Raw genomic sequence first — 14,698 nt, 5'->3', positions numbered from 1 at the left:
TAACAGACCATAATTTTATACCGTGACTGTCACCAGCTGGTGAAAAGCTGTATTACAACAAATATAACAGTTTAAAATTAGGTTTAAACAACTTTAGACTAACAATGTACCCTCTGTACATCCACTGTATATCATTTACACTTCCTGACAGTCTCTCAAAGACTAAATTCTTTATAAGGTTTTAGACTTACATATTGCATAGTTCACTGTTACTTTTTATTTTATTTTACTGTCACTGGTTTTGTTTAAATGTTATTTATACAGTGTTAAAATAGGATATCGTATAGGTGTATAAGTGTTAAAGTTTTGTTTCTTGCTATTATTTTCGTGCTATCACTTACTATCTCACTTACCGTTTGGGAGCTGCGGTAACAAAAACAATTAATTAATTAATAAAGTATTTCTGATTCTGATATTTCTGATTCTAAAACTTGATGTGATAGAGAAAAACTGAGCTCAGTTTTGGAGACCCCAAAAATGAAAACAGCTGTCAGACCTAACTCAACAAAAAAAAAAGTGTTCCTCAGTGTTATTTTTGTGAAAATTGTCAAACATTATGACAAAAAAATTGGCGGACCCCCTTACAGTTCTTCTGTGGACCCCCTAAGGATTCACGGACCCCTGGTTTAGGACCCCTGTCCTATCTGCAGGTAGTGTTATTTCAAACCGCAAAAACCGACGTCCGTTCGGTTTGTCCCTCTGCGGCTCCTGTACGTACCGCAGTTTGAATGTTGGGCGCGCTCAGACAGTTTGAGCAGTTTGTTGTGACAGTGAAAGAAAACTCAGGTAAAGTCACTTTTATTCATTAAATCACGCAGTTATCCGGCTACAGACACATTAAACACATCTTAAATCGTACCGTCGACACGTTAGCGGCAGTAAAATGTTTTAATATTAACGCTAACTTTTGATTTTTATGAGCTGCGTTCACGTGAAGTTTGTCCCTGCTGGTTAAATGTTCACTAGTTTAATCATTTTATTGTTTACAAACAGGTTATCTAACAGTTTTTAAGTTTAAAGTATAACATAAGAGACTTCTTGTGTTTCATACACCACTTATTTATATAAAATATTTACTTTTTTAAAGCCTGCCATCGTGTTGCTCAGTAAACTAACATGCTGTGTGTTTGTGTTTTTAATTATGTGTTTTTCCATCTTAATTATTGTTATAAAAATTAGGAGTATACTGGCGTGCAGATGTTTTAACCCACTCCCCTTATCTGGCATTTAAAAAATAGTTCAAGGACAAGAGAGACAGGTTAAAGGAAGTGTCATTTTGGACAAGAAACACAATGTTTATTACTAAGTGGAAAACCAAAAAAGGAAATTTTAAGAAGCCCATTTTAAGAAAATTGTATACAAACCAGCTGTTAGAGCTCCTCGAGGAGCCTTTTCTCTGTAACCCCTTTTGTGTGTTAAACGCTCCTTCTTGTACAAGAATAATAAATTCAGCTTTGATACTTTGAATCCAGTCTTCCTTATTCAAGAGTTTTTCCTTTAAAAATTCTCCTAACAATCATATTATTTGTTACTTCTTAGGACAGAAGAATGGCTTCCTCCGATGAGGGCGCGTTCAAGACCCCTAAAACTGTCCGAGTCAGGAGCTCTACAAGCAGCGGAGGGACCCCCATCACCATCCCGGCTTCACCTTTCATGAAGAAGTTGGGCTGTGGGACCGGAGTCAACGTTTACCTCATGGACAGGTTTGTAATGTTCTCATAAATAAAAAGCTGTGCAGCATTCACTGCTTTTTTTCATGCATACTATAACAATTTACAGTGTTTTACAAGCAGACAGCAAACATCAACATACTGTATGTCAGTATGCAGGAACACTGAACTGATCTACTGATGTACCTGTCCATATGAGACACCTGTCACTGTCTGCTGTTGTTAACGGAGAATCGAGGTGCGAGAGTACACGACTTAGAGCAAGCTCTGTTATGGAATTTTCTATCCTTAGGTTACACAAGGTCACGTGTGGGCCTTCAGGTCCTCTGCAGTATTAGTTGTTTGTCTTTGACTAGGTGCCACCATATCTCAACAATGTGGTGGCCAGGGTTGAAGAGACCTATTGCTGCCTTCCTAGTCATAATAGATAGCTGGCCTTTGACGTTCCAATCTGCGTAAACAGACATCTGTGTCTCCAGACTAGAATATGCTGACAATAACACCTCCATGGGTAAAAACATTTTCTTTAACTAATTCTGGGCGTGTAGTATTTGTGGTGTTATCTTTGGGTTTAAAGTCTATCCACCAGCACGAGTTCGGCAGAATGTGAGACCGACTCAGGCACTTCTGATGAACTTTGAGAGTGTCTCTAATTCTCCTTGATCAAGCATCAATAAATAATACATCATAAGACATCACAGGCTCCTGAACACTTTCTTCCTTCCTGACCTCACCATTGACCTTTGACTTCAGCATTTTCTCCACAACAAGCTCTAGTTACTTGATATATTTCAGTACTTGGATCTATAACCAAATCACACATCCTGTCGCATTAGTGGTCTATTTCTGTCTCAATACATGACTGTCCACCATGTGTCCTGATGTCTTTAGTCATTTAAACTCCCTCAAACACCTCAATGTGCTCGTGTGTGAGAGATCTGACCTGTCTTGTCTGGGTTGGAAATTAGGTTGTTATAGTATTATAGACATATTAAATAATGTATATATTTTTTAAAAAAAAGTTGCTTTGTGTTTGTGGATGCATACTGAATGACAGAGGAGAGTCTAAACCTTTGTTAAGGATCATTAACGTGTTCACCGTCTTCAGTATAAACTCCTGACAACGTTGTTTAACAGTGATGTCTCCCAAAGCCACTGCAAAGGAAGGTTTTCGTGTGAGTGTGTGTGTGTGTATAAATAATATGAATGTGTCGTTGATCTAATTCATCCTAGAATGGGAAAGTTGAATGCGTCTCCCTGGGCTGTGAAGAAGATCAACAGCAGGTGTGCAACAAATCAGATGGCAGTTTATCAGAAGCGCCTGAACGACGAGGCGAAGGTCCTGAAGGGGATCAATCATCCGAACATCGTTGGTAAGACATGACAGCAGTACTTTGACACCGTGATGTAGAACTTTATAACAGCCAGACACACTGTGATGTTCAGAAGGTAATACATTAATTTCATCATTTCAAAATAATCTTGTGTCAGAGCATCAATGTAAACCATGACTTGTTGGTCATCTTATTTTAAGTTCCCACCAAACACATCAGTCTGGTCTTAAAGACTTAACAACTCACTGTGTTTATTTTGTTTCATCTTCCGTTTGTTTGTAATGTTGCGTTATTTTCTGGCATGTTAATCCTGTGTATTGTTTTCTCAACATCCAGGGTTTCGTGCCTTCACGACGGCCAAAGATGGATCAAAGTGTCTGGCCATGGAGTACGGAGGAGAGCAGTCCCTCAATGACCTGCTAGAGAAGAGGAGAGAGGATGGCCTGAAAGCTTTCCCTGCTGCAAACATAGAAAAAGTAGCACTGCACGTGGCTCGTGGCCTTCAGGTAAATCATGAACTCTTTTCTAGTTAGTGTTTTTAATTGTTATGGAATCACTTGTGTACTGTTACTTTCAGTTTCAGCACTGACTTTGAATTCATATATACATTTCCAGTCTGTCCTGCTGTTCATTTCTTGAGTTAAAAATTAAGAAGAGTAAGTGAGTGATTCATGTTCATAATATAATTTAAATAAAATACAAAAATCTGTGGGAAATCCCAGACAAACCCACTCACAACATCCGTGTTTCATTCTTTCCCAAATCATATTTGTCTTTTCTCAACATCGGGCCATCTTTTTAATTTCATTTTAGAAATGAGGATTGTGTAACAAAACAAAATAAACACAGAAGGATGTCATTAAGCCATGAAAACCAGGAATGCTTTGTTTCTCTTTGTGCAGTATCTCCACAATGAGAAGAAGCTGCTGCACGGCGACATGAAGTCATGTAATGTTGTCATCAAGGGCGACTTTGAGACCGTCAAGATCTGCGATGTTGGTGTGTCTCTGCAGCTGGATGAGAACATGAAAGGTAGACATTGTCTTCAGAGTATTCGAGATAACAATCAAAGCAAAACAGTCTCTCCCACCGTGCTCGCTATTTGTGCACAAGTTTATTATAAAAACAACAAGTTGTGTGCACCAAAACGCCTGTGGTACAAACACAAACAAAGCAGTTTACTTCACTGTCCATCCTAAGAGTAAATCTGTGAGTGTTGATGCGGAGCAGCCGGAGGGAAAACCAGAAAACATTTTCTCCATATGATTTTTATATGAAGACATGCTTATCAACATCATGTCTGGTTCATACATAGATGTAGGTCTGTATGTATCCTTGTGTTCATTCAGACCGTGAGAGTGTAGAAGTGGATTAATCGTGCACAGAACACAAGTTTGGGTGGAAACGTCTGTTTCAACAGTTGATTCACTTTGTTTCTGTGCCAAGATGGAAAGAAATTATTCAAGCTTCGACTCTGCTCGTACATACTTGTCATCAGCCAGTGGAGGTTTCAGAAATTACTTTAAATTAAAGTAATTGCAAACTTCTGGCAGTGTTGTGATTGTATCAAGGCTCAAAGAACACAAGCTTTGTGTTAACATCAATTAGAACAACATAATTTTGTAAATTACTATCCAGTCTAATTTGAGTTTAATTAAAACAGTTTTTCTTCTCTTTGTCATCAGTGTCCGACCCAAAGGCCCAGTACATCGGCACCGAGCCGTGGAAACCAAAGGAAGCTCTGTTTGAGGGAGGAGAGATCACAGACAAGGCCGACATCTTCGCCTTCGGTCTGACTCTGTGGGAGATGATGACGCTAGCGATGCCTCACCTGGAGATGCTGGAGGGCGACGACGATGAAGAGGATGAAGGTGAGGCACACTCATTTGCTCATGACATAGCAAATATTTAACGACTAATCAGCCAACAGTCTCCTCATGGCTCTGTAACTGTAACTCATCAATGATCACCCCACACAGATCTGTTGAAGCCTTCCTCACCTTAATAAATAAAACAAACAGAAAGGTTTAATTCCATCCTGTTTTCTTTATTGTTTTTCACTGGTTGAGGTCTTTTCTTATAAACCTGCTCCTACTATTCACATAATGGTCAGGAGATAATCACATTTTCTTTTGCAGAGTTCAATATATTTAAGTGGAAACATGGCTTCTAAGGACAGATATTAAAATGTTCATTAATCAGACTAAATATTTGGACTGTAGGTCTGTTAGCAAATTAAGGATCTAGAGCAGTTATACTGAACCTCTGGATAAGATCGGTCTGAGTGGACATCAGATAATTAAAGGGATAAAAAAGAAATATTCCTTATTGTCTAAAACAAAATTGTTGTTCATTTCTCTTAATTTTGACCTGTTTTGTGTGAAATACTCCATACTTTCTTCTTCTGCAGCTCAAAAACAAAATTATTTCTGCTGTTACAGTTCTTCTGCAGCTCAAAAACAAAATTATTTCTGCTGTTACAGCAGCTACATTCACATCAGTGTTTAAAATCTTGTGTTTGTATTTCAGAGGAGGAAAGTTTCGATGAGGACGCCTACTACGAGAAGTTGGGGACGAGGCCGGCGTTGGATGCCGAGGCTCTTGGCAGCTCGTACCGGAGGATGATCGAGCTCTTCTATCTCTGCACAGAGGAAGACCCCAAGAAGAGACCATCAGCCGGTCAGATCGTCCAGGCTTTAGAGAGCAACGCCCCTCTGGATAAAACGCCCAGTGAGGTGATCGTTATCGACTGATTTACACAACTCGGTCTACATTTTGATCTTTGAACCACAAGCTAAAAATGTCATGGGGTGTTTAGGAACCAGAACATTCTGTCTTACGGGTCAAAAGATTTTTTTGTCAGGGATTTATGAGAGATTACAGACTGCATGAACCCCAAATTCAATCCTTGCCAGCTATTTACTTGTTTATCTCCAGGAAACATAAATCATGAGACGATCCAGCCTAGATATAGATGTTGGACACTGGTAAAACTATCATCTGACATGAATGAGTTAAACTGTAATCTCTATACTGTACATCTTTGTCACTGTCACATAACTCTTTTATTTCTGTTTTCTTTTTCTGTGTATGTCGACTTTTATAGTGTCAATGTTTTTACTTTCTTTACCTCCCTTTTTCCTTCTTGTTCCTCACGTATGTATGTTTGTGTCTCTGCACTTCTTTAAACTTCATTTCTTGATGAAACTCTTGAGGTATCCTGAGTTTTTATTTTATGTTTTAATATCTTACATTTACTCTACTGATGTGTCAGTGACTGTGGCAGATTGTACTGCAGCTTTGGTTAACAGAAATCTCCAACAAACACACATACCAGTGAATTTTAAATCTAAAATTTATTAGTTTTTACGCTAAGCTAACCAGCTCCTGGCTCCATTTTAAATAATAACACAAACAAGAGACATCAATCCCCTCATCTGACTCTTGGGAAAAAGAGAACAAAGATAATACTGTCCTCTTAGCAACACTCTAAGTGAACTGCCAAGAAACACACTGAGGTTCATAAAACAAAGGAAACGTCTTTATTAAATGTATTTACAAAGTAGAATGCACCGAAACAATGATGACATCCACCTTTCAACATATTTCCTTCAAAAACTTTGAGCTCGCAGTCTGAAAAATAAAATCTGAACATGAACGAATCGAAAAGTTTTTCTCTGCAAAAGACAAAAATGATCCCAACACATCCTCCGATTCAAAGCAAACTGTGTGGGTGTATTCAGAAAGGTGGAATATTTTCAGTCAAGCTCTTTATTAAGCAGAATATAAACATCTGAAGAGAACGCACTGCCAATATACACACAACATTCAACAGTAAATTAAGCAGTACCACGTATAAATACTGAATGAGAACAGGTGTAAACTCTAGACCTAATTAATCCTGAACACAGGATGTATTATACACTAACAGACTAAAGCCTCGTTAACATCAAAACCTGAACAGTTATTGCGTTGCATATGAAAGACTGAACATCTGTTAATCTGTGATACTCTGTTAAAACAGTCACGCGTCTTTAAAGTTAAATTCTTTACAAACATCACGCAATGAAGTTGTAAACGAGGAAGGTCGGCGTGTTGCAGTACTTGGTGGCGAACAGCTTGCCGTCAGGTGTCGGGTCAGAAAAGGCGATTTCTTCCTTAGTGAGATGACTGCCGTACATGAAGGTGCTCCTAAAACACGCAAACAAGGAAAGCGTAATTATGAGGAGGAAGGTGAGGAGTAATACGACCTGTAACCTTTTTATACTGTGGCGTTATCCCAACTGTGAGAGACATTACCAGTGCAAAGTTTAGGGAATCTGCTGTTCACTGCTTGTAAGCGGAGGTGAAACTTGGTGAAGCCATGCAAAACTCAATACTTTATTTGAAGTGTTTTTAAAACAAGAAAAGTTTAAAAGGGTGAGGATGAACTTGATTTAACAAATTCACATCAGGAGGAAGAGCAGCACAGAGGCTTATCAAAAGTTTGCAATGGGAACCACTTGATGGATAAATAAAGTGTATGTATGAACAATTAGGATAAGTGTTTCAGCAGCTCATAGATAATGATGAACATCAAGGTGAAAACTATATTTTTCCGGACTGATATACATGAAGACATTTTGACTGTTCTCACTACTCTTTAAAAACTTTGATTTTGTTTTGGTAGTGCAGACCATCAGGTATAAACTGTAATGATCAGTTTAATTGTTGAGGACAAAAATGCGTTATCACAACTAAAATAACCTGAGAATGAAAATAAAATACATCTTTACTTTTTTCTTATGACTAAAGAGGTTAAATTTAACGTCACTGCAAGTTTTGAACATGTTACCTTTACTTGAGCCACATCAGCATAAATTAAAACATTGATGTTACCATGGTGTTGTGACTTTTTTGTTGCGTGTGACATCATACCTGACGGTGTCCAGCATGCGGGTTGCGATGCTCTGTCGTCTGGCCAGACTGAAGACCCAGATCCGACTGACCCCGCACAGAGCTTGTTCTGGGACGGTGGAGCAGCACCATGCTCTGTGTCGCTCCATGAAGTCGTCCTTCGTCATGTCTTTGTGGCGATCCGGCTGCTCGAGGACTCTGTAAGCCTGAGAGGGACAAAAAGTAGAGCAGTCTGTCAAAACCCGTCAGCACCAACGCAGCAAAGCGAATAAATGTGATCGAGCTAAACTGAATCAGACATCTTGAAATCTCTCGTCATGATTCATTTAGTTACTAGATGATGGTCTAATAAACTGACTCACATAAGAGAATTAGTGCCTATGTTTGCCCTGAAGCTAAATACATTTCATAAAAGTAATAATTTCTTGTGATGTTGGTGAAGCAGCTCTTTTTCTTCAAGTAGACATCACTTTGTTTTAAAGGAGCTACGGCTAAAAAAGTTAGTAACCACTGTGTGAACGTCGTCATGGACAAACAGCAACATCACGGGACTCAAACATCTCCAGCTTTACCTGACGTATCGGTTCAGCGACGAGACATCCCACCACCATGCGCTCTGTGTTGATGAAGAGGTAAGTCTTGGCCTGCGTGGGTCTGCTCAGAGTCACCTGCTGGAAACCCAACTCGTTGTCCGCTACACGCCGCACATCCTCGGCCTGAAACCAAACACGTCGCATAGAAGACGGTATGAAAAGATGGAAATATGTACACTAATCACGCCAGCTCCCAGCGTCTCTCTAACCACATCAAGTACGACACTTTGAAGGTGGTACATGTCATGAATTTGTGTTGGCGATGTACTTTATAAACACACACTGAGAAGTTCAACACAGTGCAAACACACACACACACACCTTTTTCGTGGCGTATTTGGGATCATCTGGCATGACCAGGAGAATTTTTCCATCCCAGAACTCGGCCACCACCCGCTCCTTCTTCCAGCCCTGGAAACACAACAGAGAGAAGACGCTGCAGTTACGAGCCAACAAACTCAGAACAAACTCACCTCCCCGTGAAACAAACTCGTGCCAGCAGCCTTGGCAGAAGACCTCGGCAAAATACCAAAAACTACTTCAAATAAAAGTTTAATCACTTAAGAGGCAGAAAGAAAGACTGAGGAGGGCAAATTAGATATGGTGGTAGCTACGAATTGTCTATTACAATTCATGGCTCTCTCTCAAAAAAAAAAAAAAAAACACTTGATATGGTTTCATAAATTGATTATCTCTACACTTGTAGATTTCTCCATACTTGTTGACTGAACGTTTTACCACAAATTTGATGGAGTCGAGGAAGCGCTGGTGGAACTGGTTGTGTTGGAAATTGTCCTCTGGGTTGTCTGCGCTGTACACCATCCCACATGAGCTGCAGGTCGTCGCTCCAAACTGCTTCTGGCCGGCGTCCTGGTGTGGAAAATACAGTGTGAGCCAGTTTCAACACAAAATATCCAATATGATATAAGTACAGAATGTAGCGCTCCACCAGAGAATATAAACATTTACGTACGATGATGAGCTGGTCGTCATCCTGTTTCTCTTTCTTCCTGCGAACACTTCGCTCTTTAGCTGAAGAATTAGTCTGCAGTGGTGTTATCGGGCCAGAGGGGGTGCTGCAGGACACCGGTGACTTCAGAGCGTTCCTCAACCTGAAGAGTGACAAATAATAGAACATGGTACACAAGCTGACACCTGTGGCTAGTAGCCATCTATGTAGAGAGGATCCCATAAAAATGGTGATTCTACGATCACACAAACAAGTTCAGGCGAGTAATTGTTGGCACTGCTGCTCACAGAAAACAGTTTGCTGGTTTGTAGTCTGTTTTACGGGTCAACCTCCCACATGTCTTTGGGATCGGTCGAGGCTGAGACTTCACCAAGTTCAACATTGAAGCAGATCTACTTTTGAGGTGAACAAAGGTGGACCACAGGGGAGGTGATCAGCATTAACATGCTAATGTTTCTAAAATGTAAAACCTGCCGTTTCTCGTCCTCTCACCACTCAAAGAGGGAGAATAAACACGCCTGAATCTCAAAGCTTTGCCAGCTTCCTGTTTGGAACAAGAAATCTCTTGTTGATGACTAAAACAGAAAGTCTCACCTCTTTGAGGCAGAGCCAAAGATGGGATACACCGCTGTGGATCCTGTGAGGAAAACAAAACATATTTTAAATGAAGCTTTCATGGAACAAGAGTGAGAGAAATCAAAACAAAGACAAGTGAACTGGATACAGCTGGAGTAGAATCAGCTACAGATCCCTGGTTGAACTGGGATACTTGTTAAAAACAGTGCAAGTACCTTTAGGGGAACTGGTGGCAGCACTGGTGGGACTGATATCACTCAGCTCAAAAACAGGCTCAGAGCCGCCGTCTGCCAGAGAAACATCCTGGAAGAAGTAAAGTTCACTGTTATAAGTTAAAATCCACAAATGTCAGGCTCTGATAAACATATGAAGGATCAGTGAACGTGTGTTAGAGTTGTCACGATACCAAAATGAGTGCCTTTTTTTTATTTTTTATTATGGCACCGGTAGTATAGTAATCCACGGTAGTACCGTCATGTAGAATTTCTAGTATAGTAGGAACCGTTACGACTTGGCACAGCGGGGTACCGTGGGTATCGTGCAACTCTAACATGTGTATAGACTTCTTCTGTACCAGAGTTCTGAGGGACAAGGTTTTGGATGTAGATTTTGTTGTTGGGGTCCTTGTCAACACGACCGTCAGCTCCTTGCTAATTCCATATTTCTCTGTCAGCATTTTAGGAGAGCTGCTGGAAGAAGAAGATGAAGATTACTGACTAATGCTGCTCCCCTGACACCAATGTTTAAATAAAATAAAGAAAAAGTTCTACGCAGGAGACACAACCACCTAAATCTGGTGTTTTGTCTTGTTTTTACGTTTTTCAGCCATGCTTTTACAGTAAATCACCTCAATGGTTGTTGAGTTTCAGGCTGCTCGCTAACAGAATCCATCCAGTCTGTCGGGTCAAACTTCACTCTCTGTTTGGTGCTCGGACGGGTCTCTTCTGTCTTCACCGGCTGGACGTTGGTCTGCAGGCAACAACCAGGACAAAAATGATGAAAACTCTGTTAACATGACAATATTTGCTCCTGAAAAAGAAATACCACCATAAGATGAAACAACATTGGGCATGATAACCAACAAATAAGAGCTCTGCCTAACACCACAACTCAAAGTTAATCTAACCAAAAGTTAACTCACCTCTGCTGGACGTTTCTGCTGCTGGTTCATCACCGGAGCAGGAGGCAGCTGCTTTGATGTCTCAGTCTTTGTCGGTGGGAGGACAGTTTTGCTTTTCACTGGGCCTGAAGCTGGCCTGCTGGAGGATTTAGGGGCAACTTTCTTGTACATGGACGTGGGTTTCTTCCCTGTGCCGAAGAAAGCAGCTCCTACGAAGATCTTCGGTTTGGGCTTCAGGCTGCTGAAAGACATGGTGATCGCTTTCTTGGCCTCTGCTGGCTTAGTGCTGCTGGCGGCAGGAGCCGTGGTTGTAGTGGGTGCCGGCTTAGCAGAGACACTGTTGAGTTAAATGATTGGGAAAAACTGATTTAAGACAAATTATAACTACAACTGTGACGAAATGTCAGAAAGCTGCAGAAGCACCAAAGCAGCTATGTGGTATGAAAACAAACCTGCTGTTAACTTTGGGCAGCTTGATCTCCCTCGAAGATGTCGTATAGCTTTGGAAACCCATCTTTCCTGCATTCTTAGATCCTGCAGCTACCTTTCTCGGCTTGCTGCCTCCTTTAACGTTCTTCTTATTCTTCTTTTTCTCCCGTGAAGGAGGGGAAGGAAGAGCAGGCGCAGGAGGAGGAGGAGGCAGAGACTCCTTTATCGCCTTCCTCTCTAGTGGAGTGAGATAGATGGGCTTCTTCTTGCCATAGAAGGAGCTTGTAACCACAGAAGGTTTGAACGGAGATTTCTGGGGTGATTTAGTTGGAGAGTCTAGAAGAATAATGATGATAAGATGATCAACTCCCACCCCAAAAAAAGGACAAAGGACGCAAAATTACTGAGCTAAAATGACTAACTTAACCACGACTCTCACTGGTCTGCCTTACCTGCTGGTTTGCTTGGGGATTTCTGTGGCGATGAAAGGTTCTCCTTGTTAAGACACCTGACTGGCTTCTTCCGGGGGGACCTCCTCTTCACGGGGGACGTCTCCTCCCTCACTCCCTTCTTGGCTGGACTGGAGTTAAAAGTAACAGAAGATCAGTCACGGCGAGAGATAACAAGCACATCCAATGCAGAATTCATCAGATGGAAAAATATCTTTAGAATAAATGACCATGTTGAAACTGAATCTATGCAGCAGGGCACAGAGGCAGGTGAATAAAAACTCATATACAGTACAGTTATACTTGCAGCTGTTAGGGTTACCAAAGTAATACACACAAGAACACACAGCTGTAGGAAGTTCTGAGCGTTAAATAATAAACTTTTGACTTAAATCAGGACAAAAGAATTAGTAAACAGCTTTCAGTAATCGACTGTCTGTACCAGAAAAACGTCATGAGCTATTGAAGTTCAACACAAAGCTCAGTTTGTTTTGTCTGACGGCATCAGTGCTCCACGTGTACAGATGATTTTGTGTCCCGCGTGTTCACAGCTCACCTGTCAGAGTCCAGAGAGGGGAGCTTTCTCTTCCTGGTAGTCGGCATCATTTTTTACAAACCTCTCCTAAACAAAAGCACAGTAACGTTATACTAACATTACATTACCAGATCTTCTAGGTTTACATGCAAAACAAGACTGCTGCTCTGCAGAGAGACAGCTCTCTTATTTGAATAAAAAGGACGAGCTCTCGAACTATCAGCGCTACATAAACACCTGATGGGGCTAAATGTTCAAAGGTCTGCGCTGATTTTATTTTATTAGATTTAATGAAAAGGCAGCTAAATGCATTAAACTCAAACTGTTCAACTTGTTTCTGCAAAAAGTAATAAAATAAGTGTTAAACCTCCTCACATCTTTTCATGGTTATAACATTAGAGCATCTTTAAAACAGTAAAGATAATCAGTATCAGTAAAATCACTAGCTTTTATCCTTCTGGCCAACATTTAATAAAAATACTGAAGATGCTGAAGGAGTAAAACCGATGATGATTTACTTTCATTTCTTATATTTGCTCAAACTGTTTCATATTGTTGTTGTGCTGCTCTTTAATTAATAAACTTTACATCATGATTATTGTTTTGATTTCAGGTGGATAGGCTGCCAACTTCACACCTGACTGGAGACTACTACTAGATAAAAACCTGACTCTTGGCTAAGTCTGGCATATTTACATTATTAATATGCACCATCCCAGAGAAATAAATAATAATTAACCTTTGATGCATTTGTAGTTTCATACTATTGGATGTGCGAGAAAATGATGCAATATTTACTGATAAACAATCAGGACTGCATAATAGTTAATAATCGATTTCAATGATCTTTAATGAACATGTCTAAAATAAATAAATGTCTCATAATATTTCTGAAACTACTAAGATAATAAACTCTATGTTTTTGTGACACTTACAGGTGCACGATCAAACCTTCATATTTGTAGTTTTTAGAGGTCACACGCTGCAAAGAGTGTGTATGTTCATTATTAGTGTGTTTAAAGATGAACTACACAGAGGTCTGGGGTCTGTGTACATGCACAGAGTGCATGCAAACTTCACCATGACATGGACGCACAGGTCAGTTTGACACGATGACACCTGATGAGTTTCATCTCATCCTGCAGAAATGTCGGAGGTGAGTTTAGTTAGCTCGTGTTAGCTTAGCCTTATTGAACAGCTGAAGTGGAGGTGAATGGATTATTGGCGGGATGATTAGCTCGCACAAAAGTGACTCCCTCGACACAAAACAAACTAACGCGTCGGTATCGATCAGTAGTTTCGTGTATTAAACAGGAACCTGATGTTTGTTTCCGTGTTTTATCGCTAAAAAAATGAATCTGAACGTCAGTTTATTTACGTTGAACTAACGGTTAACTAACAGTTACGTCATTTCAAACTATCTAACACTACAGGACAAGGCGCGTTAATGTGTCTTACCGAGCTCGGCTCTGTCCTCGCTCCTTCATAAAATAATAATAAGAACTGTTGGAGTGGCTCGCGGAGCTCTGGCGGGTCTCGTGTCTGCCCGCGCGCGTTTCTTCTCTGTGTTTTGAACAGCGCGCGCCAGTCTCTAAAAAAAAATGCATAACCAGACAGGACCGGAAGCGGAAACACAATTTCATCGAGTTACCGCCGTAAACGAGTCAAAGGACTTCCGGTCCATGCCGTCAAAATAAAAGTTCAATGTAGACAAATCTATAAAACGTATTTGTTTTGAACTAATTTTAATAAAAATAAAAAAAAGAAATCAGCAGAGTAAAATACTTTTCTTTTCAAAGCATCAGAGCAGTCCTAAACAGACAAAGCTTTATTTATTTTTATTTTACTTTTTATTTACTACTTTTGCTGTTTTCACATTTTTTTTGATGAAATTGTTAAATTCAATTGGATATTTTTATACAAAATGATGAAATTGTTAAATTCAATTGGATATTTTTATACAAAATGTGAAACATTTCCAACTACCCCTCTCTTTCTTTTCTTTCTCTCTCTTTGTTTATTCATTCATCCATTCATTTTTTTCTGACTGGAGACTGAGTCAAGACCAAGACCAGACAGTCTATACATTCACGTTTATTTCTTCTTTTTTTTAATGAGCTGCTTTA

The 14,698-nt window shown here is 40.1% G+C and overlaps 2 protein-coding genes across 4 annotated transcripts; one reads left to right on the top strand and one right to left on the bottom strand.

Annotated features, from left to right (window-relative positions):
• The first annotated feature begins 684 nt into the window (after nucleotides 1-684).
• pbk (PDZ binding kinase) lies at nucleotides 685-6,946 on the top strand. The gene is made up of 7 exons (XM_027284037.1): nucleotides 685-786; nucleotides 1,540-1,703; nucleotides 2,904-3,043; nucleotides 3,341-3,510; nucleotides 3,907-4,036; nucleotides 4,690-4,875; nucleotides 5,534-6,946. Exons 2-7 carry the CDS (start codon nucleotides 1,549-1,551, stop codon nucleotides 5,755-5,757), a joined length of 1,005 nt encoding a protein of 334 aa, XP_027139838.1. The 5' UTR covers nucleotides 685-786; nucleotides 1,540-1,548; the 3' UTR covers nucleotides 5,758-6,946.
• On the bottom strand, nucleotides 6,527-14,191 carry LOC104926789 (N-acetyltransferase ESCO2). Of its 3 annotated transcripts, none has more exons than XM_027284027.1 (15): nucleotides 14,031-14,191; nucleotides 12,594-12,659; nucleotides 12,041-12,168; nucleotides 11,612-11,924; nucleotides 11,181-11,496; nucleotides 10,887-11,008; nucleotides 10,614-10,728; nucleotides 10,255-10,342; nucleotides 10,058-10,100; nucleotides 9,467-9,605; nucleotides 9,232-9,363; nucleotides 8,815-8,904; nucleotides 8,473-8,616; nucleotides 7,922-8,106; nucleotides 6,527-7,195 (listed from the first exon to the last, which is right to left on the bottom strand). In XM_027284027.1, exons 2-15 carry the CDS (start codon nucleotides 12,641-12,643, stop codon nucleotides 7,063-7,065), a joined length of 1,998 nt encoding a protein of 665 aa, XP_027139828.1. In that variant the 5' UTR covers nucleotides 12,644-12,659; nucleotides 14,031-14,191; the 3' UTR covers nucleotides 6,527-7,062. The 3 variants fall into 3 exon arrangements, with proteins under 3 accessions (XP_027139828.1, XP_027139829.1, XP_027139830.1); XM_027284028.1 differs by having other exon boundaries at nucleotides 12,594-12,656; XM_027284029.1 differs by having other exon boundaries at nucleotides 10,614-10,725; nucleotides 14,031-14,190.
• Between the last annotated feature and the right edge of the window lie 507 nt (nucleotides 14,192-14,698).

This window comes from Larimichthys crocea, chromosome XI, assembly GCF_000972845.2.
Source record: "Larimichthys crocea isolate SSNF chromosome XI, L_crocea_2.0, whole genome shotgun sequence".
Lineage (NCBI taxonomy): Eukaryota > Metazoa > Chordata > Actinopteri > Sciaenidae > Larimichthys > Larimichthys crocea.
This window is presented reverse-complemented; position numbering and strand designations above follow the sequence as displayed.

Coding starts and splice junctions, on each gene's coding strand:
- LOC104926789 (XM_027284027.1), bottom strand. CDS start 12,643: ATGATGCCGACTACCAGGAAGAGAAAGCTCCCCTCTCTGGACTCTGAC. Junction 9,606..10,057: donor TTTGGCTCTGCCTCAAAGAG/GTGAGACTTTCT, acceptor GTCACTCTTCAG/GTTGAGGAACGCTCTGAAGT. Junction 8,905..9,231: donor TCGACTCCATCAAATTTGTG/GTAAAACGTTCA, acceptor TTGTGTTTCCAG/GGCTGGAAGAAGGAGCGGGT.
- pbk (XM_027284037.1), top strand. CDS start 1,549: ATGGCTTCCTCCGATGAGGGCGCGTTCAAGACCCCTAAAACTGTCCGA. Junction 1,704..2,903: donor AACGTTTACCTCATGGACAG/GTTTGTAATGTT, acceptor AATTCATCCTAG/AATGGGAAAGTTGAATGCGT. Junction 4,037..4,689: donor GCTGGATGAGAACATGAAAG/GTAGACATTGTC, acceptor CTTTGTCATCAG/TGTCCGACCCAAAGGCCCAG.